Below are 27414 nucleotides of genomic sequence, written 5' to 3'. Positions count from 1 at the left end.
ATCTATGTGAAACACATGCATGCTTTACAGCAAAGGACCTTTCTCCACTGTGTAAGATCTGTTTTACGTGAGCACAAAGCCTTTGATGACCAAGCTCCTATATTCTCTTCCCTACATTGGAAATTCTTACCGTGCTGAGATGGCCCAAAGCCACAGATATTGCTCTCATACCTGGATCATTGCCCATACTCTTTCCTGTGCTTGGAATACTCGCTACTTCTCCCTCCCTCATCTGGTCTTCAAGTCTCAATTTAGGTATTTCTTCTTCCAAGTTGCCTTTACTCGTTAGCCAAGATTGGGCAAGCTGGCTGCTTGGAGTTATTTGTTATGATGGCACTTGCCACACCATACTGTAACTATGAGTTCTCTTGTCTGTCTCCCTCAGTAAGCTGGGAGCAACCTAAGGTAGATCCAGTTTGCATCTTCTTTCCTAACTGGTACCCATCACAGCACAGGGGAGACCGAGGTATCAAATGGTATTTCTGGAATGAAGGGAGAGAAAAAGGAAAGAAAAGGGAAAGAGAGAGAAAGGGAAGGAAACAGATGAATGAAAGACTAGCAGAAAGAAAAGGAATGAGAGGAAAAGCATAAGAGATGGAAGAGAGAGGGAAGGGAAAAGGCAAAAAGGAAGGAGGGAAGGGATAAAAGAAGATGAAGGGAAGGACAGGAAGAAGAAATTCGTAAGGAGACAAGGAGGATGGAAGAAAGGAAGGGTGTATGAAGTTACGGAGAAATGGAGAACGTGCGCACTAGGTTCTTAGCGGAAGTTTTGAGGGGAGAGGCTGTGGTCACCATGGATTCTTCAGTGACCCTGAAGTGACAGTCATAGCCAAGGAGTCCTGGGGTTAAAGAATGTGAAGACTGAGGAAAAAAAAAAACAACAACTTTAAAACAATGCAGTTTGCTTTGTTTTGTAGTTGAAGAAGCTGACCTGAAGGCTGAGCCAGGGCTTGCACGAAGGAAGACAGGAAAGATGTGAACATGGCCTGGATTAATCTTAAAGCCCAAGTTCTGTCCACCGTGTGGGTTTTCCCAGAGACACAGAAAAATCAGTGATGATGGAGTAGAATGGGGACTTAGAGCCACTGGTCCCTGGTTTGGGGTTGTGCACAGTGCCATTTGTAGGCCATTTCTTTTTTTTCCAAACATTTTTACTTCATGCAAAGGACTTCTCTCTTCAAGGGAGGCATGAGGAAGGCAATATAATATGTTACACAATTTTGAGTATTCTCCAGTAAGACAAAAGAATATTTGAGCTCTTTCTGTCTCTTGGCCCCGCTTATTCACCTTAATCCTCTAACAAGCCCTGACCTTCTCTCATTCTCTACGTTTGCCATGTGTCCTCTGGTCTGGAAATCCCCTGCTGCCATCTCTACCTTTTGAAATCCTTTGTGTCTTCTGGAGGCTTTGCTCAAATGCCTTTTCCTCCCTGAGGCCTGCTGCAACAAGAGATAATCATTCTACCTTCTTTGCTCCGATGGCATATTGTTCATTTCTTTCTCAAATATGAACTGGCCTGTGCCTTTCATTATAGTTTCGTGGGTATCTTTTTTCTTCACTAAATGCCTACTCCTGGAAGACAGGACTCACTCAAGCTTTATCTTTGCCTCCTCTGGTAAGATCAGCACAGTACTCTTTATATCCATACATTTCATATTTGTTATGTTGAATTGAACTGCAGAATCTATTTTCCAACTCTGATGCCTACATCCCCCTATAAGATTCACAAAGCCAACGAAGCTAAAAATTCATAATACTGCTTTGTGTTTAAATACTCCAGAGGTTAAAAAAAATACTCCATAGGTAAGTGTTTTAAAGCACTTTTGTTGCATCAACTCTTGTCCAGTAGTGGTTTAAAGTGAGCTGTTAATATGGACCAAAGATGATACACCCATAAGGAAGGAAGCAAGGAGAAAGAAGAGTAGAATTGAGACAGTGAGTATCAGAACCCCCAAATCTATGGATAATTATACACCTTTATATACTGGCCAACTGACAGAGAAATTATGAGAGATCTCTGTCCTTTTAAAAATATTAATAAATAAAGAGATTGTTGGAGACAAGAGATCTCATTTGTCCCAGGGATTTTGTTGTAATGTGGAGGCTTCTTGGGAAATGTTTGTGTAATACATTTCAAGTATGAGAAATAAGAAAGAAGCTAAGAAATACTAACTATTGTCCAAGGTTAGCAAAGATTTACTTGGGGTGAATAAGCGGGGCTGCTCATTCCATTCATTTTAACTAGCAATGTTCTTGCACAGAGCAGATGGCAAATTGGTTGGATGCTGAAATCAAAGCAAGAAGGCGCTTTAAATGCCAGGACTCTCAATCTCTCTCAGCAAGGTCTGACCCTTCCTAAACTTCCATTTCTTATCTAGTGAACTTAGTAATGTTGTCAGCTTAGGCAGAAAGATTTTCAAATTGTTTTAGAAAATATTTTAATAGTGCTTTTAGATAAGATTTTACATATTTGTAAAAAAAAAATGATTTCTACTTTGCTGGAGCCCAGCACATTTGGAAATTAATCTCCTACTACTGGTAATCCCGATTCTGGTGAGCTAAGGGCAAAAGACATTTTTATCTGTGCTTTTCTCTGAGCGCTGTTCAAAGAGCGTTCTTTTTTCATTCACCATTTATAGGCACAGCCAGATAAAATACATCACTGGACTCAGATATAGCAGATATCCTTTGCAGTATTTCAATTCTGTCACAATTTTGAGAAACATAATTTTCTGGTGCTAAAGAAGTATTTATAACTAACTCTGTTGGTTTTGAAATGCCATGTAGAAGTCGGAGGAAAATTAAAGGCCAAAATAATAATAATAATAAACGCAAAAATAATACACAGCAAAATGGAAAGGTTATTACTTTTCATTTCTGCCTCCAGCTTGAGAGTCTAATAAATAAAATCAGGAGAAGAATACATAAACTAGCACTTGGGTAGCTTTCCTAAGTCATAACGGTGACAGTAGAGCATTTGTAAGAACTAAGTGTTCCCCTCAGGATGTACATGAGAGAGCCAGTTGGGTTGCTATAGTCTTTTAGTTCCTGATACATTGTCTCTTTTTCTTACCTACACTTTCTGGAGCCTTATTAATGAATAGGAGCTGATTTTTTTTTATTTTTTTTTTATTTTTCTTTTTCTTTTTTTTTTTTTTTAGGAGCTGATTTTGAAGATCGGATGTTTTTACTCAGTTCTACCTCTCTCAGATTCCTAGAGCCACAAGAAATAACTGTAAACTTCAAAATTGCTTCTTCTGAGCTTCTGCAGTAAGAAAAATAAAATGCTTCAAATGTGAACCACTCACTCATTTCTTACCTAACAGTTGACTTCCAAGAACAACTTATATGTGAGAGGGTTTTGTAAATCCACATCCGCCCCCTGTACCTCAGGACACACTGCAAAGAGTTGTCCTCCCTCAGAGTACTTGTTCCTACTCAGAGACTCCTTAAAAATAATAGTTTTCTCTTGCACAGTAATTGGGTAAGTTTGATATACCTTGAGTTTGATTACTCAGTTTCTTAAATTATCACTTAAGAGAGGGCTCTCGTGTTACTCATAATGTTCTCCTCAAGATTAGAAAGTGTTTGGTTGCCAGAAAGGATGTCACGGGAATGTTATTCAATTTAGTATACGCAGCAGTGGAAGAGATGAATTTCTGGGGGACTCAGTGGCAGGGGTTATGTAATTACCCTTGTGTGAACTTATCCTCACGAAAATAGAGGGATTATTCAGTTACCTCATCTATAAAATGGGATAACACCACCACCTACCTCATAGATCAGCTGTGATGATGGAATGAGCTAAGGTAAGACTCAGTAAGTAGTAAGGAAAAGTCCATCCATGTTGGCTATTATTTCTTTCATTAATCCTGATAAAATTTCCTGAGACAGTGGGACTAAGAGAAACTTTGCACAGCCTTGGGTCAGAGAAAGAAGGCGTTGACTTCTTACCTCCAGGGAATCGTCAGCATTCACCATCCAACAGTCTGTCCAGGTGGCCACGACCAAGAACCCAGTAGAGAAAAAGGCAAAGAAGCAGGCGGTGTACTGGAGAAGACCTCTCATGTTGGCGAGCAGCCTGTCTGGAAGGGACACATGGGCAGCTGTCAGCCCTGGGCCCCCTCAGGTAGCTGGAACGCTGTCCGTCTTCTGAGCTGCTGGTACCTGGGGATGTGAAAACACCAGGCTTTTACTTTTCCTCCCACCCCACTGCAGACGTCTTAAGTTGTAGTGAGAGTAATGCGAACAGGCTGTAACCCTCGGAGGGGTCCTGGAGGTCATTATCCAAAGCACCCAGCCTCCAATCAGAAGCCAGGGCAGAGAAAGGGCTGAGTGTGTTCTGGGTGGGGGAGAAAAGGAGCCCTGGTAACATGTTCTGCCCAGACTGAGGGCTGATGGGAGATGATGGTCACCTGGGGCACGTGGCAATGCCAAGATGGGGAGAAGGAAGAAGGGTCACACCCCATGCTGACGCCTGTAAACTGATCTTTCTCAAGCCCTCCAGGGAAAGTGAGTTATTCTCCTCCCTCCTCGGTAAGGAGGCTACACGGTTGACTGCGTGCTATTTTATTATGAGGACCATTTTAATATGCGTTGACTACCTTAGACAGACAGGCCACTGGTGCAACTATGCTAAATAAGTGGTAGCTCCAGGGAGTTTGCATTCCACAGTGCTGGACAGGACGGCCCCTTGAAGGGGTTCCAGTACCTGGCCCCAGGTGGAGCCCAGCTCCTGACCTTTGGGCACTGCAGAGTGGGAAGCCACCCGCATTCACATCCACTCACCTCTGCGTGGAAAGCCTGGCTCTGAAGCTGAGGGGCTGAGGGCACCTGCGCTTTGCTCTCTGTAAAACTGGAGGTACTAATGCCATCTTCATGAGCTGTTTGTGAGAATTGACATTGTGTCTGTATATCATTTAGAAGAGTAGTTGACAAAAGTAGCTGAATGGTAAACATTAGCATGACCAAGAATTCTCTATAGGATTATTTTTCTCCCATGGACCACTGAATGAATATATTTCAAAAAAATCCACCTGCTTATATTAGAAAAAAATATTTTTAAAAAAGATTTTATTTACTTATTCATGAGAGACACACAGGGTGAGGCAGAGACATAAGCAGAGGGAGAAGCAGGCTCCATGCAGGGAGCCCCATGCAGGACTCGATCCCGGGACCCCAGGATCATGACCTGAGCTGAAGGCAGATGTTCAACCACTGAGCCATCCAGGCGTCCCTAGGAGAAAGGATTAAAAAAAAAAGTTTTTGATACAGCAGCAGCAACTGGAGTTTTACCTATATCTGAGTGCATAGTCTTATTGAGTATAAATACTTGCAAAAGCATACAGGTGCCCATTTTATCATCACCAGACTCCTCTAAACTAACACCCAAAATTGAAGTGATAATAATGAAAACTATTTTATATGGTTCTTAATCCGAGAGAGAGAGAGAGAGAGAGAGAGAAGGAGTTGGTGAGGAACAGAAGAAGAATTACAAATAGGTCATTACTTTGGGAAAAATCAGCAGAGAGTTATTTTAGGAATAGCTCAAGGAAGGATTACTTTCTTTTCCCAACTTAAAAATAATTGGGTTATACTATTTCAGGTAAAAGGCTAAAATCAGTATTGATACAATGTCCTTGGAGGATATATTAAAATAATAAGCTTTTATGACTAAAGTTTGTATTTTCTCATCTTAACTCATTTGTATTCAAATATATAAAGTGTAAATTTAAAAGTGACCTGAAACGTAAAGATATAAAACCATATGTGGAATATAAACCTAGTTGTCACCATAAACAAGGTTAGGATATATATGTTTTATATATATAAATATATATATACACACATATATATTTGTTTTGTATATATATTATATAATATAATTTAAATATATATTTGTTTTATATATATTTGTTAAGGTAGTTATCATTAATTTGTAAGGTGCATTAGAGATGCTTTTAATTTTACTTATTTTATTGACTTATTTTACTTGACAATTGGGAAAAATAATGTTTGTTTTTTAAAGCGCTCATTGAAAGAATGGAATTATCTATGGTGAAAGGCAGCCACAATGCACACATGCTACTTTGGTGAGTCACAAATCTTTCCCTGTGCCCTAAAATCTAAAATGTTCACGCTCTATTGATCTGGGAGAGGAAACCCATTCCAAAAGCACATAACCCATTACAGGAAAAGTCCCGGACTTAGCAGTGAGCTTTCCACCCAGGGACTTTTCCCAATGACTATTCCTGCTAGGAGCACACCCAGGGCAATGGTTCTCAAACTTCAGTGCACACTGGAATCTCTAAAGCCATTTCTTATAAGTGCAGAAGTAGGAGTTCCATCCTCAAAGATTTGAGTTCAAGAAACTGGGCATGGGGACCAGGTGTTAACATGTTATAAATGTCTTGTATAAAATTCTGATTCTGAAACACATGACCATGCTTTGAGAGACTCAGAAGGACAGAAGAAAAATCAACATTAAAACCAGAATATGATTTTTCGGAGTCAAATACTATAGATCACAAAGAGAAATATCAGAATTGTATTTTTGGTGCTATCACTTCCCTAATAAGTACCAATAGCAGGTCCCAGATCCCAGTAACAGGATTTTTTTTTAAGATTTTATTTATTGATTTGAGAAGAAGAGAGAGAGAGAGAGAGAGTGTGTGTGTGTGTGTGTGTGTGAGAGAGAGAGAGAGAGAGATAGGGCATGAGCAGGGGCAGAAGCAGAGGGAGAAGCAGACTCCCTGCTGAGCAGGGAGCTCATAGGGCTCAATCCCAGGACCCTGGAATCATGACCTGAGCTGAAGGCAGATGCTTAACTGACTGAACCACCCAGGCGGCCCCAACTGTCAAGACTTCCTGGAGAGGATGAAACGAGGGAGAAAATCCTGAGCACACATATGATTTTACATGCAAACACAAACATGTTTTGTCTCTCATGAAATCAGAGACTCTTCCCCAAGAAAGGTATAGACGGTAACTTAATTTATTTAATTCCCCAAGTTATACTGGACATTGCATATGGTTGAAGCTAGAAGTACTATTCCTGCAACTATAAGAGCATTCCAGAATCAAAAGTTTAACACCTTTAGAGAATAACCTAAGACAATCAGGTTTAAATATTTTTTCTGGGGCTGAGGCCATAATATGAATGGGGATCTAAGAAAAGAAGAGCCATATTGATTAACAGAGTCGGAAGGACTTCATGGTGGAATGTGTGTGCATTTCTAAGGAAGGTTTAACTGTGCAGGCAGCTGCCAGGATGGAGGGTGTAGAAGCAGCACGAATCACTCGCAGTGATGTACAGGCATATCCCTTTTGCTCTGGACTGCAATAATTAACTTCATCAACTCAATCCCAGTTCGGTTCCGCTCCGCACAGCACACATTCATGGACAGCCTACTCTGACTTCAGTTCTGTGCTCGGTTCTGGGGACACAGCACAGATGGAAGATGGAAGACCTAGTCCCCGACTTTGAGAAGCTGCAGGGAGTGGCCCAGAGCCAGGCTCATGGTGGGAAGGGAACAAGTCCATCAGGTAACTCTGAATTCAGCCTTAAGTTACAGTTCCACTTCCAAAATCAGGGCCCAGCACATGAGCTAGAAACACACAGGGCTTCCCAATGTAGTATAAGCACAAAGGACAATTCTGGCCACGCATGTGGCACAGCAGTGTTGACAAAATATTTTCAAACACATTATCTCATCTGAGCTTCCTGAAGACAGCTTTGTTTTGTTCACCAGTGCATCCCGAGTGATAAAGATCCTGTCTGGCAGCCAGTAGGTCTTAACAAATCTAAGCTGAATTTAATTGACTCCTCCCAGCTCCCACATTTTACAGAAGAGGAAGTAAGGTTGGACTTGCTCTTTGTGAACCATCCAGGGACCCCCAGGATCAGTGCTGGGCTGGCCGGAGCGATGCTATGATTTTTGCAACTCCGGAGCTCTCAGTTTTGCAGGAGCCCTAGGGTATTTTGGTGCATTCATCCATAGTCTGGGTCCCCCTGGGCCCACACTTCTGCTGGTTGAAGCTTTAGAGCCACCTGGTGAGGTGAGGGCCTCCCCTGCCTTGCAGCCGGGCAGCCCGTCTGTGAAAGGAGCTCATTGTACCAAGGGAAAGACTGCATTTGTCCCGTTGGCCTGTAGGTGGAAGCAGCTCTGCGTTGGGTTGAGAAAGCCAGCAACGTGTTTTCCTCTTAACTCTGTTGTTCCTGTTAGTGTCACAAACTGTTCCTTCTAGCTATGCTCTTTATAATGACACAAGTCCTTAGACGAATAGTTGATTTATACCACAGCTTATGAATGATTTCCTCATTCCTTTTTAATTGCCCAGTACCCACTGGAAAAACCTAGACCAGTTGTTGCTGCCAAAGGCCATGACAACTACAAGGAATAGCAAAAGACGTCGGTGGTTAAAAGCTTAGACCTCAGAGTCAGGCAAACCCGAGTTCAGGCTAAGCTACTTAACACATGTGAGTTCCTGGGCAAGCTACTTAATTGCTTGCTCAATAAAATGAGAATTATGAATTCTGCCTAAGATGGCTGTGAGGAATAAATAACATTTTTCAAGGTCTTAATACAGTGCCTGGGAAGTAAGAAACAATCAATGAATTATGATTTCAGAGTAGATGAGACGAATGCCCTTTCCCTAGGCTTAGAGTGAGGTGTGGGAACGCTCACCCTTCTCCGTGGTGACAGGGAAGTGGGACTTAATACATACCGCTGGCTGTCTCCATAAATATCTCCTAATAATTTATCTCCCTTCTTGCCATTCACTGGGTATGGTGCTGGGAGTTGGGGTGGGGGGGCGGTGAGGAGGCAGGGCTGAGATACCTGGGCCACTACGAGTCGTGAAACAGGTTCTAAGACACCTCTTTTGCAACTTCTGCCTGGGGTCTCTCTTCTCATCGTGGAATGTGGTCCTTATTGTCTAGTGACCTCAGCTGAAACTGAGACTACAATTGAAAAAGCTAGTATACAGCCTTATGTGATATTAGGCTGATTTCTAGTATTTATCCTGGCTAGATCATGCTTGGATTTGTTGTGTTTACTTCTGGATACCACCTTTTAAAGTAAACTGGAGCCCTCTTCTAGAGGAGAAGCTTCTAGTTAGTGAAGTTAGTGAGGAAGTTGGTAAGCATCTCCTAGTAGGTATGCCTGCAGAGCATTAGGGTGAAGAGGGCATTTTAAATCTAAATAAAGGAGACAGCAAACATGATAGTGGGCTTTAAATAATAGGAGGAGGGGATCCCTGGGTGGCTCAGCGGTTTGGCGCCTGCCTTTGGCCCAGGGCATGATCCTGGAGTCCCGGGATCGAGTCCCACGTCAGGCTCCCAGCATGGAGCCTGCTTCTCTCTCCTCCTGTGCCTGTGCCTCTCTTTCTCTCTCTACATCTATCATGAATAAATAAATAAATCTTAAAAAATTTTTGAAAATATATTAAAAAATAATAATAGGAAGATTTCCACGTGAGAAAGAAATGATGATCTTTCCAGGAGGCTTCAGAGAACATAACTAAATATATATATATATATATATATATATATATATATATATATATATATCCTGCATAGAAAGGCAGGATTATATTTGATTGAGGGCAAAAATTACAACAATTAAAACTCACTGAAGGAAAGTGGTCTGGTCTGGTAGGTTTCCTGACATTGGAGATATTCAAATCGAGGAGGGATTACCACTGTATAGAGTTCATGCATCAGTTTATGATGGGATACTTGAACTTTCCAATTTGGAGAATTCTTGGGAGAGCATGAAGTCCTGGAAATTTTATGTTCTTGATTTATCTCTTACCTTACATAGAATGTGAGTCTTACTTAAGCCAAGTCTCAGAGGTGACACAGTGAATCATTCATCAAAATTCACACCTCAGTTCAGCAGCAATGCATACATCACTACTCATTCTGTAACTTATTTCACCTAGAAAAACAAGACTTCCATCATGGTACGGTGCAATTCAGCTTCCAAGGGTGCTTTGGGTGAACCATGCTGGAATAAACCTGGTGTCAAAGGTTAGCATTTTACTCCCTCTGAACTTAACACATCACTCACAAAAGCCATCCCAACATGAAACTCTTGTCTTGAATGGCCCACACCCCTCCATATACATCCTTATGTTCAGTATCAAATTGATATTATGTGAATCTCACAAGGTGAACTTTTTTTCAACTCACTCAAACACATTCAATTTGCTATTACTAATGTTTTCTCACCATTTTTTATTTCCGTCTTGCTTTATCAGCACATATATAAGTGTTCACTTACAGAATCAGTCTCAGCTCCTCTTTTTAAATTGCAATGGCTGTGTGAATGGCGACTGTGCAGTGTGCCCTTAACCTGTGCTGGGCAAAGAAACACTGACATTGTCAGGGAACTGTAGGAGATGCTTTTATAAACTGTCAGGCTGTGTCCTTATCACTGCCCTTGTGCCCACATTTACAATCCACTGGGCTCAATTAATATAGCCTTTGTTCAACATTCTGGAGGGACAATTGCATAAAGAAAGTTCCTATCAAGACAGTGGATTGCTAACTTCAATTTCGTTCGATACACTGGTGCTAAATGACATCAGTGATAATACAATGTTATCAAGGGTCTAGAGGTAGAAGAAAAGGTATAAGATGAAGAAATAGCCAGCGCTCTGCTATATTCATAGTTCAGTATATGTTTAGGACAAGAGAGAAAAATGAAGCTGGAGGGGCAGATTATAGTCACATTGTGGAACATATTCAATTCCAGATTGAGGAGCATGGATTAATTTACTGTTTATTGAGTCAATGAAAGTTTTAGACAAGAAAGAAAGAGTGACCAATTAGCAGGGAGATCAGAGAACATCCCTTTTTACTGCTACCTGGAAACTTAAATCCTATCTGCCCTATCCTTTGGCCTTTAAACCACAGTGACCACCAACTAGGTCTGGGGAAGCATATATAAACAATGCCTAGTCAATTAATTATATTTTAGGAAATTACCTTCACTTTTTCCCTTGCTCTTTGCCCTACATCACCCAGTACCTGTGCTTCGTCTTCCAATGGCTTTTGGATTCAGTCCAATGGATTCAGTCCAATGGCTTTTGGACTTTATCTGTCATTTAAATCCCACTACTGATCCCTTGAACTTGCAAAGTGACCAGATGCCCTAGTTTTTACATTTGGTTGTCCCTAGGACCTGGCTTGTACTCCCCCCTCCCGGCCTGTCTGAATAATCTCTCCTCCATCCTGCTCAACTATGGTCCCTGGAACCCCAACTTGTATTGTTCATTTGTAAACCAGTTTCCTTCTGCCCACCAAGGAGAAACAACTCCAAGCTTGCTTGGCCCTCTGATTCCTTGGCATGTGACTTAAAACCCTACTGATTTAGAAACAAATTCATCAGCCTTGTTCTTTTTTTAGATTTTTTTTTTTTAATTCATAGAGACAGAGAGAGAGAGAGAGAAAGAGGCAGAGACACAGGCAGAGGGAGAAGCAGGCTCCATGCAGGGAGCCCAACGTGGGACTCGATCCAGGGTCTCCAGGATCAGGCCCTGGGCTGCAGGCGGCGCTAAAACGTCGAGCCACCTGGGTTGACCCCTCGTTCTTTTTTTAAACTCCATAATTTGTCTATACTTTTTTATGTCCAGTATTATTTTCACAGTCAGCCTTGTGCTGGAGAAACAGTATGAAGTGAACAGAGAACAGAAATGCAAATGACTTGATTTTTTTTTTCAACCCCTCTATCCCTAGAATAACCCTGAGTTGTAATAGTTTTTCTCTTTCATAGAGAACATGGAGACCTAAGTGTTTTGGTAACCAATCAAGCCACAGGAATGTTTTATTAGTTAGAAATAGATATAACACAATGTCCTCCAGCACCCTGGAGGATTGCTCGGGGCAGGGCGGAGGAGCGAAGTATGGTGGGAGCATTTTGCTATTCCCTCTCCATATCCTATGCTTCATGTGAGTGAACCATTTCTGGAACCACAAGTACCCTGACCTTTCCTAACTTGTATCTTTGCTCATATTGCTTTGTCTCCAGGAATGATCCCCACTAAAGCCCCCATTCCACTAACCCCAAACCTATGTATCCTTCAGGATGCCTTTTTCAGAAAACCTGTTATTAATAACATGGAACAAAACTTTTCTTTCCTAATATTTTCTCTGTACATCTTGTGATGGTTAACTTTATGTTATCAACTTGAGTGGGTCACAGGTGCCCAAGAGGTTTAGGAAAACATTATTCTGGGTGCCTCTGTGAGGATATTTGGAGTGAGGTTAACATTTAAAGCAGTTTACTAAGTAGATTGTCCTCCTTAATGTGGGTGGGTCTCATTCAATCCTCTGAAGGCCTGAATAGAACAAAGCTAAACTTCCTCCCAGAAAGACAGAATTTTTCCATCAGACTGCCTCTGAACTGAGACCTTCGCTTTTCTCTTCCCCTCAGACTTAAACTGAAACATTTGCTCTTCTTAGGTCTGGAGACTGCCAACCTTCAGATGAGAACTGTATCATTGGTTCTCAGACTTGCAGACTTTGGACCAATTCTTCTGGGTCTCCATCTTAACTATATATATATATATATATATATATATATATATATATATATAAACCCCCCCATCCTATTAGTTCTGTTTCTCTATAGAACCCTGACTACTAATATACTTCTCATAAGACAACAATTTATATTACCCCTACTTTGCTTGCTCAGTTCTTATCAATGCAACTCCCAGTCTAGTCATTATAGAAGTTTTTTTCTTAACCTCTGGCTATTTCTGTCTCTGAATATATGGTTATGCTCTTTCTTCTGGCTGGGATGCTTTTTATTTTTCCTTCCATTTATTATAATTTTAATAATCATTAGCTTCATGAAGCCTGACTTGATATGGTTAGCTCACTCTCCTCTCTGTCCATTGGACTTGTAATCAATAGCCACATAGTTTAGCATGTCATTGTTTCAAGTTTTCTATATGTAAGTTTGATGTCTCCAGATGATGTTTAACAGAACAAAACTCTCCAGTAGATAGTGGGTGTTAGGCATAAGATTAGGCTTGATATCCAAACATCAATAAAACATCATTCAAGAAATTTGCAGTCAAATGGGAAAATAAAGAGAAGAAGATGATAGATTGATCGCAGGATCTTGTGTTGAAATATATGTTTCTGAAAAATGTTTTACGAGCGTGAATGATGGAGTGATTAATATCTCTAGGCAATCATTACTAATTCTTTTTTTTTTAATTTTTTTTTTTATTTATGATAGTCACAGAGAGAGAGAGAGAGAGAGAGAGAGAGGCAGAGGGAGAAGCAGGCTCCATGCACCAGGAGCCCGACGTGGGATTCGATCCCGGGTCTCCAGGATCGCGCCCTGGGCCAAAGGCAGGCGCCAAACCGCGGCGCCACCCAGGGATCCCTCATTACTAATTCTTTATGGAAGAGAGCATTATTGATTTAGTACTCAAATGACAAGAATTCGCTGAGCTCAAAGATGGAAAAATAGTGTTACTATCAAGAGAACAAAAGCCCAAAGGTGCATCACATTATTGAGGAATGAGTTTGTGACAACCATCCTATAAGCAAATGGGGCAGATATTTTTTTTTTGTTTGTTTGTTTGTTTTTGCCTATGCTTTAGATGCTCAAAATGTAGGGTGCCTGGGTGGCTCAGTTGGTTAAGAATCAGACTCTTGGTTTTGGCTCAGATCATGATCTCAGGGTCATGAGTTTCAGCCCCACATCGGGCTCCACACTCAGTGCAGAATCTGCTTGTTTTTCTCCCTCTGTTCCTTCCCCTGCTCATGCTTTCTCTATCAAATAAATAAATAAATAAATAAATAAATAAATAAATAAATAAATAAATAAATATTAAAAAATAAATAAATGTATGACAATGCTGAGTACTGTATTTTACAATCTCACATGTTGGGGTTGTTTGTTCAAGAATATAAGCTTCCTGGAAATATAAATTGTACCTACTTTTATTGAATTCCAGGGTTCAATAAATATATGTTGAGTGAATGAATAGAGTAATAAATGAGTTCCACGTGCAGGCATCGTGTTGGAAACTCATCAAATAACAAAATATTCCAGTGGGGGAAGAATATTCACTAACATTTAGACTCTTAACAGATATTTACTAACTTTCAGAAAAAGATACAAGTTTACTGTGCACATTCTAAATAAATCCTTCCACAGTGACCTGGTCATAGTATAGTTTATTTAGAATATATTTTACATTTAAAAGGCAGGTCATTTTAATAGGAGATATTAGAATTCCATATATTTGGTTCAGTCCCTTTGCACTTTAGATTTCCTTAGCTTTTATGATAATGAGGAGCTTTAATAATTGTCCAGTAAATTCGATCATTGTAGATAGTCAATTTATGTAACTGAGATACAAAACAAAATTAAGTAAATTTCTTTACCTATGCTTCAAATTAATAAAAGGTTTATCTATATACCAGTTTTTAAAGAATTAATGGAAAGAACTCTGTATCGACTTAAGTTAGTTATATTTAACTGGAGTTCATGACCATTTTCACTCACATTATTTCATTTTGTATTTAAGATGTAATGAGAAAGGCGTTGTATCACCATTTTGCAGATGAGGAAAACGAGGACCATGTGTCAAATGACTTAACCAAACTGACAGAACCAGAAAGGTGCAGAATCAGAGTTTGGATCTCAGACAATCAAAGTGGAACACAGGCAAGTGTCCAATGGAAACTATGAAAGCCAACGGAGATGAGTCAGGGAAATGGAAGTCCTTCCGAGGAGATTAAGGCCTACTCACAGCTGGCAAATATTCAGGGATGCTTCTACTCCACCTGGTATCTATCCAAAATCCTGACTCCATAAAATCCTAAGGCGGGATTCAGATGTTAGATCAATGTAATATTGAATAGGGTACAATTCAGGTCTGGCACTCATAATATTTGGATTATCATCTTGGTACTGCATAAGCTCTCTACTGAAACTATGAAGCAAGTCACGTTACTCATTTGAATTTATCAGTGAAATAGTTTCAACCAATCTGCCCTCAGGGTAGCAGGGAAATTGAGTGACATCACTCATGAAAGGTGGAAGGTTCTATTGTACTTTGTATCCTGTTTCATACATACGTAGAAACTTTGTATAGAAACATTGTAAAGTTCCACCCTCCTTTAGAAAGACCTTCCCCTGCCACTCAGGCCTTTTCCCTCTCTCCCAAACCAACCCACTGAAATCATCTTCATCTTTAAGGAACTTCTCAAATGCTATCTTCTCATGAACACACTGTGAGGTCCCCATTTGTGTGTACTCTCTCCTTTGAATTAATATTAACTCTTGGCTTATAATGATAATATATATGACATATAATGATAGTAATAATAACAATTATTATTATTATCATTACAAACATTTATTGAGGGCTTATTACATGACACAGACTGAGCTCATTGCTTTTCAAATATCATGTATTTTCATTCTCCCAGAGATCAGAAGAGGCCATTGCTATTATAAACACACATTATGGATGAAGAAATAGGTGACTAGAATGATATTTTAACCTATCCCAATTTTTACAACTGCTAAATAATGGACCTGTGATCCCAGATCAGACCAACTCCAGAGAACATGGTGCTAATACCACTATGTGATATAGACTTCCACTTTGCATTAGAACCGTACTTTTTCATACTAGATCACTGACAACCCATGGTTAAAAGCAGAAGGAGACCTTAGAGATGATCTTGTTTAGCCAGGTCATTTTACAGTTGAAGAAAAGGAGATTCCAGGAAAGTATCTTACCTAAGGTGACACAACTGTTAACGAGACAAGACCAAAATCTCTTCCACTTTTCCCTTTCCACCATGTCTGTAAGATTTGTAAGGGCATAGAGGTCACCTTCTTCATCCTCTTGCCACCTGCAGCATTGCACACACAGCTTCCTACAGCAAATGCTTGAAAATGATTTTTTTATTTGTTTCTATAATCAAAGATCACTAATTAGAACACACAGGGATATCAGAGCATGTTATGTTTGTTAATGGCATACATTAAATGCAAACTACTGAGTAATGTTCTTGCAAATATAAGAAGATTTAAACAGATGATCAAAACTTTGGTGAATAATGTTTTTTTTTTGTTTGTTTGACTTTATTTTTTGTCAGAGATCAACTAAAGATCAACCAAATTCTATTAAGCCAAACAGATTTACAGGGATGAAACTAGCTAAAAGTGATAAAGCCAAAAGTGGGGCCTAGAAGTGAAAGTTCTTATGATTAGAAGAAGACAATCCTGTGACCTTCCATTTTAGTGAAATGTTCCAACCACCAAGTTGAAACACTGAAAAAAAAAATTTCCTTGAGGATCAAATGCATTAGCAGGAATTTCTTTGTACCTCCTTTACCACATTGTACTCCTCTACCCTTTTAAAGGCTCCCATTATTATCAAGAGAATATACAAAGAATTTAGCATGCATGCAAGAACTTTCCCCATCTGACCCTTTTCTACTTCTCTAGATCCACCTATTATGACTCCTTAACATGCATGCAGTTCCTTTGAACAAGTAACATTCTCTGGCATCTGGACAAGGCCTTTTCCTCTGTCTGGAAGATCCCTGCCCTTCCCCTCTCCTTGCCACTTAAAGGACTCCTCTTCCTTCTTCTAGATGCAGGTTTTATTATTTCATAAGTTATGGACTTTTAAAACTGTTTGATCATCAAACAGTCTCCATCAACCTGAGGAGTTGTTATCAAAAGGCAGATAGCTACAGAGATTGTGATTTCCAGGCATCAAAATTTCTTAAAAGATCTTTGGAAGATTCTGGGATATCACTGCCTTAGACTCCTCAGAGCCTATCCCTTCCAATGACATCAGTTATCAGACTGTAATTGTGTGTCTCCTCCCAACATGGTTGGGAGCTCCTTATTGGCAGAGATGAGCCTTCTATTTCTCTAATGCCACCTAGCATTAGGTCATTAATCAAAGTTGTATAAATAAATGAAGTTGGTAAATCATCAGCTCTTTTCTCAAATTGTTTCCTCTGCCTACAATATAAGCATATTCATTCTTTTATTTTCTGATAAGCTTTTCAGATCCTCTTGGTTAAAGTTGATATCTTCTAACTGTATATTATCACTGTAGATGTTTTTGTTTATTGTTCTTTTGCAACACTTTTTAGCCTGACCTACATTTATGTGTTTGGGCATCTCTCCCATTAAGCTCTGAGCTTCTGAAGTCAGAGTTAGCCTTTTCAATTCTGTGATTCTTTCAATAATCACCAACACACCCCATTCGTACTTGTTGAATTAAAGCAAAATTGTATATTTCTTAAATTTTCTAATCTCTCCTATCACTGAGGTTCCCAGAATAAAATCCTTATGCCCACATAACATTCCACAGAAATACATCTAATAATCTTGAGTTGATCTGATATGTAAAAGCTTTTGATTCTCAAGCGAAAATCTAGGACCATACTAGTGTGTGTGTGTGTGTGTGCATGTGTGTGTGTGTACCCAACAGGAAGAGAGATGAGTTTTGAGAATGTGGGAGTACAACATAATTAGGACAAAGACATAATCTTCATCATAAATAAATCTGTAATCGCTTTCAGAGAAATTTATTCTGAAGTCAGTGATGGGGTTAGTTTGTAAATTGTGCCTCAATCACCCAACTCCAATGTCCCTTCAATTCCGAGCTCTTTCCAGTGGGACTTGTCAGGAAAAAGCAGTGCATGGGAATGGATGTGATGCTTAACAACATTAAAGAGGTGGTTACTGGAATTATTATTCCCAAAGTGATGATGTGAAATCCAGTTGCAGGGATAACAGAGAGAAATTTAAAGCTAGGTAACTAACAGGAAGAAGAAGAAGAAGAAGAAGAAGAAGAAGAAGAAGAAGAAGAAGAAGAAGAAGAAGAAGAAGAAGAAGAAGAAGAAGAAGAAGAAAGAAGAAGAAGAAAGAAGAAGAAGAAGAAGAAGAAGAAGAAGAAGAAGAAGAAGAAGGAGAAGGAGAAGGAGAAGGAGAAGGAGAAGGAGAAGGAGAAGGAGAAGGAGAAGGAGAAGGAGAAGGAGAAGGAGAAGGAAGGAGAAGGAGAAGAAAAAGAAGAAGAAGGAGGAGGAGGAGGGAAGGGAAGGAAGGAGGAAGGGAGGAATAAAGGGAGGAGGAAGGGGAGGAGGAGGGTGAGCAGGGAAGAAGAAATGGACAAGGATTAGAGAAGGCAGGTGACCAGAGGAAGATAACATTAAATTAGAAAAGCTAATACTTCTAGAAATGGAAAACCTATTGAGTACTCATTTTGAATTAATCCACAAATACTTTGTTGGGTAGAGGAAAGACTCTTGAAATAAATAAATTGGAATCAACTGTATACACTGCACACATCACATAAATGATGAATGAACAAATGCACAAAAGAACACCTGGATCAATTTATGTCTATAATCTTAAGTAGTGCCATCATTCTTTATTCTTTCAACCATCTGCCATCTTCTTTGGCCAGAAATATCTAATTCTCTCAAATGTAACTGGGCTCCAGCACACACACACACACACACACACACACACACACACACACACCTAGTTTCTTCCTTTATGAGTCACATTTATGTCTAAAACATTCCCTCTCTCCTGCCATGTGGGTCTTTCAGCTGAGCCCTGCAATGGTCAATGGCTTTCTCTAGTAGAACCCAACTCAGATCTATAATGAGGCTACGCTCATAGCTCTGACATTCCCAAGAGCCCAGGAGTTGAAGCAAATTAAATGCCAGGTCCGTAAAACAAAATGAAACAGCCTAAATCCCCTTGGTCAGTTAACATTTGCAAAAATGCTGTAAGTTATTAAGCAAACACTACTTATTTGACCTTCAGGAACTGTATGTGGAAGGCAAAGGTAGGACTTATCATTTATCCTAAAATGCATCTCACTACCTGGAGTTTGAGCATCCTTTCTGAATATATAAAAATGACAAGGGTTAGTTTAGGAAGGAAAGAAACAAATACAGTCCTTCACAATAAGACATATGATATCTTTGAAGGTTTTTAAGCATATGCCCCTCTTTTATAAATATATATAGTCCAAAGACCTATAAATCTAATGCTCTCGAAATTTATTTAACTATATCCTACTCTGCTACACTCAATTTGAAGATGTCAAATGCTAAGATAGACCTAATTTATCTTTGCTAATATTCCTAGTAATGATGCTTAAAATTAAAGCAAATATAGTATTAGAACTCAGCATATATGTAATTTTTTTAAAAAGTTCTTCTAGCTATTGCCTTTAAACAAAAAAAGACTTTTCTGTTTAACAACTGGTATTACTTTTTGTTTTTTATTTATTTTTTGTTTGTTTTTTAAATAAGTGAGTATCAACTGAAAAATTAAGTCTAGTAAGTGATATGCCTGGATCTAGCTAGATAGTTAGTATCTGAATGTGGGAGTGAATTCACAGATCTTACATGCAGAACTTCATGTGCTGCACGTATTAGGTTCAACCACAAGAGGATTGTTTTCCAAACAGATGGCCAAAAACGCGTCCAGTCCTGTAGAGTGAATGAAGAATGGAGTGTTTCACAGTGTTAGAAAGGTCAGGAAGAGAGGGAAGTAAACAGTCGGTTTGCCACTCCTTTAGATGGCATCCTCCATAAGCTGCCAACTTTATCTGAGCTAAAGCAATTCATAATACTCATTGATAATTTACACATTTGGCCTTGTACACATTAAAGATCTCTAACTCTGCCAAAGTAGAAACTACAAAAAGAAAGAAAGAAAGAAAGAAAGAAAGAAAGAAAGAAAGAAAGAAAGAAAGAAAAAATAAAAGAAGAAGAAGAAAAAGCTATTTTCAATGTTGGAGGGAAAATAGAGAAATTTTGCTGCTCCAAGTGATTCATGGCCCCACCCCTCGTATGGTAGACCAGACTAGAGTTTTGGTATCTGGAGATTTTTACTTGCTTTTTGATCTCTCTAAAACCTTCCTATGTCTGCGTTCCATGATTCTATGAGATGCATCCTAAGAAGATTCACTTCTGCTGCCTAAAATCCTTCCTCTTAACTTTTATCATCCATAAGGGAAGATAAGCATCTGAGACAGCCCCTGAGAAGTTTCTTCTTACAAAAAGAAAAGAAAGGAGGCAGTCAGGGGTTTCCTAGCAAGTTCCTAATTCCTGGAGAAATGTTTAAGGATCTCTCAAATCCTGTACCAGACTACCGAGGAAATATTATGCCTGTCTTATAGTTTTAATGTATGGGAGCATTATGGATTGTCATGTATGTTCTATGTCATGGATTGATTCTGAAGAACAAGGAACATATTTTCTATATCGCTTCTTGGTGCTGAAGAATTTATTCATAAGTGATCCCTGGGTGGCGCAGCGGTTTGGCGCCTGCCTTTGGCCCAGGGCGCGATCCTGGAGACCCGGGATCGAATCCCACGTCGGGCTCTCGGTGCATGGAGCCTGCTTCTCCCTCTGCCTATGTCTCTGCCTCTCTCTCTCTCTCTCTCTGTGACTATCATAAATAAATAAAAATTAAAAAAAAGAAAAGAAAAGAAAACATGTTGCCTGAGCACTGTACTAGATATTAAATAATCAAAGGTGACTAAGAATCTGTTTTCTAGGGATTCACAATCCACTCTGAGCAAAATAGCTTTAGGGCAATGTAAAGTAGTTAAATACCAGGCATTACAGCTATATTTGAAGCCTATCTACTCCCCACACTTAGGAAGTTCAGAAAAGGAGAGTCTTCCTTAGAACTTTATGCTGAAAAACAGAATAAGGTCAACATTTCTCTCCTTAAGCTTGTCAAGCGGATTAGGAATTGGGGACTGCATTTCTTTTTCCTAAATAAGTCACTCCTAAAAATACAACACGTTCTTAAGCCCATATGCTTAATGGAATAATTCTTAAAATGTTTCTTTTATCGTAACTATGAAGTGAGAATTTGCCGGCTAATAGGCTCAGTGACCTTCTAGAAATAGAGGTAGGTTATGGATGAGGAATAAGGAACAAGATGCATAAAGTCTCTCAAAAACCCAGGTGTTAGCCCCAACTCAGACATACAATCATTATTTTAGGAAAAAGTATTTCACTACTTTCATTTTCAAAGCATGGGGAGGAAAATCAGGGATCTCTCAGCTTCTTAAAAATCTTATTTTAAGTTGGATTTCCTAATCCCTCCAGATGCCAAGGAGAGAACACTAAGAAATAGAAAGAGTTGGGCTGATAATGTCAGGGATGAGAGGATGGAACAAACCAAGGGTTACATTTTGAGATTCCAGCAGATATCAGCACACACAGTAAGGTCTGAGGTGAGGGTAGAAGCACTAGTGGTAAGAAGGCCAATGCTAATAATCAGAAGTAGGAGCTGGCAGGATGGGGCAGGAGGCAGGCCCTGGCAAGCCATCAGGTACAGGTTGGGTAGACCTTGATCCCCAAGGCAGACCTTTGCCAATCCCAGCCTTTCTGTTTCCCTTGAAGGAAAGCAATGGAGGAAAGCTAATTTGCAGATAATTGTTACATGCCAAGGGCCATATTAAATGCACTTCCACAAACTCTTGCTCTTTAATTCCACTTTGCTTTTGAGGAAACAGATTCAGAGAATGTTAGTAAGTTGCTCCAGGTGTAGGGAACATGAAGGAGCTTGATACCCATCCTGCAAGGATCTGAGGATGAGCCCTTCAGCTGACAATGAGCCCTGCCTGTTTTTATAAAGCTTTTCAATTCTTTGGGTTCAAAATGAAAAAAAAAATCTCCAAATGCTGTCCAAATGCAAAATCTTTCATTAACAGGCTTCAAGTACAATAAGCACTGTTAGGCTATGGGCTACCTGGGAACTGAGGAAGCCTGAGATGTAGGGCCTGGGACCTAGAGATGAGATGGATGTATTTCACACTAGAGCAGGTGCTCAGAGCCAAACTAAGCCTCTGAGAGGTCAGGGCAAACAGCTCAGGAGGTAGCATACAGAAACAAAAGACTATGGTGACCATAGGCAACAGCCCAGCCAGGGGGATGTTCAACTACCTAGGGCAGCAGGCCTGTGGGCTCCAGGGTCAGAGAGTCTGGAAGTTGGCAACATAGACAACAAAGGAAAATGGCGGAAGGTTTAGGGCAGATGTCTGGGTGCCTGACCTCAAACCAGGGTTCAGGAGTAAGCAAAACCCTGCTGCCAGTTGAACTGGACAGAATTGAAGAGTGCTCTATTCAGTAATCAACAAATCAATAATTACTTCTTTTGCACCTACTGAATTTGAGGCTTTGCTCTGGTCTAGAATTATGTCAGTGAAAATAGCAGGCAAGACTGCCTACCTTCACAGAATTTACTTTCTATTAGAAGAAGGAAACTAGCTAGTAATTCAGGTATTAAGGAACAAGGCATGAGCGTAGCTTCAAGAACAGGTATTAGCAGGCAAACGGAGAACATCAAAGAGTCTGACTCAATTCTCTCTGCCTGAACTATTAGCTTATGATTTATAAGCTTTCTTTGTAATGGAGAAACACTTCATCTCAAAGCCTGGAGTGGTATTGATCCTGCAAATTGGCTAGTTTGGAGGGATAGAATAGAAGAGTCGCTAATAGTGTCAGAGGCTGTATTAAGGAAATTCTCATGGGCAAAGGTTACCCTCCCATATATAGCTTATTCATATCTAGCTGATTGCCTGTATGAGAATTCTCATGGTCACAACAGAAGTGTATGCAGATTGCACATTACATAAACCTTGCTTAGCGTTCATATCATAGTCTTTGTGATTATATCCCTGCAGATAGTAGGGCACAACTTGAACAGTCAGATCTAGCAGCCCTAAACTTTTACCAAGAGAGGTAATGATTGATATTAACTTGGTAGTGGTGTTAACCAAGGTGTTTGACACTAAAATCATTCATTAAAATTAGGTTTCAAAATAATCAGTCAAATTAATCCTTTTAAATTAACTAGCATGTTCAAAAGCAAATAGCTTAAGATACAGCATACAGAAAATTTCATAGTTATTCTTTCTTCTACTTAAAGGAGGAACTTTGGGACAAAATAAATACAACCAAACAAGCAAGATCTCCACATGACTCTCTATGTGTTTTGTTTTTTAAAAACTTATCTATCTTTCCACTTAATCTGAAAAGTTTATAAAATAGCAAAGATAGAATATCTCTAAGAGATTTCTCAAAAGGGAAACAGACCCTCCCAAAGTTATGTAAGTACAAGCACAGTCCTAGATTTGGAAGCCAGGTTTCCTGGAAGGCGCATTTACTGCTCCGTCCATCTCTACCACACTGTCATGCTTCCATATAGAAGAGTATCAGCAGTGTTGGGTGAAGTAAAACATTCTCTGTATGCCTCTAGTTTTCTCAGAATATTAAATTTGCTTTGAACCTTTGTCCCAATTCTGACTCAGTTAACAGAACATTTGCAGGTTTCGTCTACCCACACCTACTTTTATTTGAGCAAGGGCAAATAACATTTAGTTTTTCCTTCCAACAAACAAGTCTCAACAAAGCCAAAGTTGGTTTAGTCATTTTCCTAACCATTCTTTCATAAGATTTTGTTTATCATAACAAGCCTGAGTCACCATTTTCCCTAAAGACAGGCAGAAAGAAAGAAAGGATAGAATGATTATTATGACATAGAACTCAATAAACAAATTAGCATATTTATTTTTATCAACATGAAGAGATATTCATGGTACATTTTTTAAAGATTTTTTATTTATTCATTCATGAGAGACAGAGAGAGAGAGAGAAAGAGAGAGGCAGAGACACAGGCAGAGGGAGAAGCAGGCTTCCCGCAGGAAGCCAGACATGGGACTTGATCCTGGGACTCCGGGATCATGCCATGAGTCAAAGGCAGATGCGTAACCGCTAAGCCACCAAGGCGTCCCTCATGATACATTTTTAAAAGATAAGAAGCTAACTAATAAACAGTAGGGACTCATTTTGTATGTACTTTTTATTAGAAAAAGGCTTGAATAAGTTACATCAAAATTTATAGCCAAAAATAGTCACAAATTTCCTCTGATGGATGTATTTCAAATTATTTTAATGGAGAAAGTGGTTTGCTTATCTAGATTTTCTCATTTCTCTACAATAAATATTTATATTTATATAAATATATATAACAAACATGATAGAATGATCAAATTATAGCAATTTTTCACTTCATATTTCCCTACAAACATAGAACTATAGTTAAAGAAGACTTTTACAGGGGTCTGGGTGGCTCAGTCGGTTGAGCATCTGCCTTAGGCTCAGGTCATGATCCTGGGATCAAGTTCCACATCTGTTTCTCCACCTGCCCCTCCCCCATTCATGTTTGCTCTCTCTCTCTCTCTCTCTCTCTCTCTCTCAAATAAATAAAATCCAAAGAAAAATAAATAAAGATCACTTGTATGGATCCAACATCCATTTACTGAGCATCTACTATAAAAATGAGACCTATACACAATTTCACCCGAACCTCATCATATCTTTGTGACTCAGTTTTAACTGACTTTTAAGATGTGCCAGCATTGGGATCTTAGTATTCATCACCAGAAAGAAAGGCAAAGGTACTGTCAGGTAGAATGAGCCAGTAGAATTGGCCTGACTTTGGGACTGTCTCCTCTAAGGCAATCATTCTCTGGGGGTGGGGTTTAAATTAGAGAGTAGCATATGGCAGGAGGATTTGCTATCCAGTAGAGGCAATCTAAATGAAGAGAACAACAGTGTTATAAAGAAAGGAGTTCATCTGTCAAGACTCAAGATGGTATAATCAAGAGAGAGGGAAAGGATAATTAATCAGGTTTTCAAGATCTATGACCAGGTGCTTGAGATCCGTAGAATCAAGGGTATTTTACAAGATTGTTCTTTGTTCTGTAAGAATACAATATAAGCAAAGATGACTGTTAAGATTTAAAGGCATAATTTCTGCCTGTAGATACACTGGGGTTTGTTGGTTTTATGTTTGTTTTTGGTTCTTTTGCTAGCAAGTGACAGAAAAATCAAGCTAGTTTAAACAACAAAAGGGTTTGGTTGGCTTGCATAAGTGAAAAGGCATAGAAGCTTCTGGCTCTTTTCTCCTCAATTCTTTATGTTCTACTCTCTTCAAGAATGGCAGCTTTGTCTTCCAGCTGGTTTTCCTCATCCTGACAGACTGGCTCCAACACTCACATACACACATTTCACTATCTAGGAGATAGGAAACTATCGATGTACTAAAACCCCCACTAAAAGTCCTGGAAGCTATTCTGAATGCGCTCACTTAGGTCAAATGTCCTACTCTATTCCTATTACTGTGGCAAAAATAATCAAATGCACTGATTGGCTTAAATTATTGCAGTAGGTATTTGCTGCTGTATAATAAATGATACCAAAACTTAGTAGCTTCAAACAAACAAATGTTTGTTTCCATGGGTCAGGAGCACAGGGTCAGCTTAGTTGGGTGGTTCTGACTCAGGGTCTCTCGTGAAGTCAAACTGTTGAACGGAGCCACAGTCTCATGATGGCACAACTTGGGGAGGACGTGCTCCCACTCCACTGTTGTTGGCAGGCCCCAGTTCCTCACGGGTTATTGGCTGATCACTTCAGATCCTCATTATTAGGGGCCTGTATTATTATTGCCAATTGTTCTCATGACATGGCAGCTGACTTCCCACAGACTGAATGGTCAGAGAGTCAGAGAGTGCACTCCCAAGAAAAAAGCTGCAATCCTTTTATAACCTAATATGAAAAATACTATTAATTCTGCCAAATTCTATTGGTCACACTGACCAAGTAAAATGCAAGGGACTACACAAATTATGAATACAAGGAAGAGCAAGAATTTTAAGGATTATTTTGGAGGCTGGCGACCACAGACAGCCCTGTTGATAACTTTGCAGCCATGAGCTGTATCAGCTTCCCTAACATTGCATGAAAACCTGACATAAATTAAATTCTACTGTGTTCCCATGAAACATAAATTCTAACAAATTATAAAAAGTTCCACACGAAAGTGCATTTGGTGGCCAGAAAATTTCTGGCAATAAAACAAAACTAACAAGCTTCTTTTTGGATAATAGAATTCTTTCAGAACAAAGCATTTTGTATGTCCTGTTTTCTGAAGAATACTCTGGCAAATATTATTTGGACATTTGGAGAAAATTTTCACCTTGATCCTCCTCTAATCCTAATGTTGACTCCTTGCTTAGTCAACAAGCATGTACTAAATGTCCTCATGGAGAAATTCACATTGGAGTAGTGATTTTGAGTCTCTGGTTCACTGGGCGAATTTCCTTGTTCAATAGGTTTCAACTGGTGTGTGGTTAAATTTCTGAGGGAAGATACTTTATGCTATAATTTCAAGTCTTAAGCATCATCAATTTTCCAAAAGGTCACAGGATAGAAAGATTGTCTTATGGAAGTAATAATGATATATATTATCTTGCTTTCTATCACACTCTACATTTTCACCATGCACTTTTATATCCATTTTCAAATATAAACTTTTGTAGTTATCAGGGCAGAAAGTATTATTCTATCATAAAAGAAAAAAGGAAAAAAAAAAACCTTTTCTTTCATAATGACAAATGAATCTTTCTACTCAAAAGGAAGCAGGATATGAAAGATAGTCTTCACTAAAGATAAGGACTTAAAAATAACCCACGTTTTCAAATTTTGAGTTCAAATGATAATTTTGGATGCTTATATTTGTCCTGTTCCTTGAACACTCCCACATCCTGCTCTGGAGCAATTATAAGGCTTTGGAAACCCTGAGACATTCTTATTTTTGGAGGCTTCAGCTTACATCACATTAAATATAGTGGAAGCTGTGGTATGTTGTCCAAATTCTCCTGAAGAATAAGTCATTCATTCTCCCAAGAGTCTGGGAGTGTCAGATACTGGTGGATCACAGTTGAGACCATCTTCCAAGTACTGCTTTCAGTTATAGGGAACTTTCCACCCAAGCATATACTCCCTCCTGAGAAATAACTCATATCTCAGAATGTAGAGAAACAAGTCCTGGCTCTCTTTCCCAATATGGGATAACTCTGAAGAGTCATTTTAAATCAAAAGCTCTACATGGGATTGACTAAATATTTGTTGCAAGTGCATCACAGTTCACCTTCTCTCTGTGTCCAATCTTGTCCCTTCACCCTCTTACAGATGTGTTCCAATGAGCACTTAGGAATAAATCTGTTTCCAAATCTCCATCTCAGAATCTTTTTTCCAGGGAACTTGACTTAAGACCTTTGATATCCTAAGAAATAGATTTTAAAGTGGGAGTTGGAAGCCAGATCATTTACCAGTGGAGTATTCATAGCCACTGATGTGCTATATTAGTGAAAGTATTAAAATTTTCACTGGTGAATAATTCGAAAGGAATAATATTGGAATGGAATATCCCAATGGTGCAATATATCAGATATTGGGGAAAAAGAATAAAAGACTTAAGGTTATAATATCCTATTTAAATAATCAATTTAAGATAAAAG

The 27414-nt window shown here is 39.3% G+C and overlaps 1 protein-coding gene across 3 annotated transcripts in view; it reads right to left on the bottom strand.

Annotated features, from left to right (window-relative positions):
- The window catches only part of CLDN16 (claudin 16), a 74245-nt gene that overhangs the window by 17476 nt on the left and 29355 nt on the right, over nt 1-27414 (bottom strand). The window contains exon 2 of one of the 3 annotated variants that reach the window (XM_025425350.3): nt 3955-4167. In XM_025425350.3, the coding sequence (XP_025281135.2) occupies nt 3955-4068 (114 nt within the window). In that variant the 5' untranslated portion in view covers nt 4069-4167. Of the gene's footprint in view, nt 1-3954; nt 4420-27414 lie in introns of those variants that run through there. The other 2 variants (XM_035710293.2, XM_049105789.1) reach the window with 2 other exon arrangements.

The sequence above is a fragment of the Canis lupus genome, chromosome 34 (genome assembly GCF_003254725.2).
Source record: "Canis lupus dingo isolate Sandy chromosome 34, ASM325472v2, whole genome shotgun sequence".
In the NCBI taxonomy this organism is placed as follows: Eukaryota; Metazoa; Chordata; class Mammalia; order Carnivora; family Canidae; genus Canis; species Canis lupus.
This window is presented reverse-complemented; position numbering and strand designations above follow the sequence as displayed.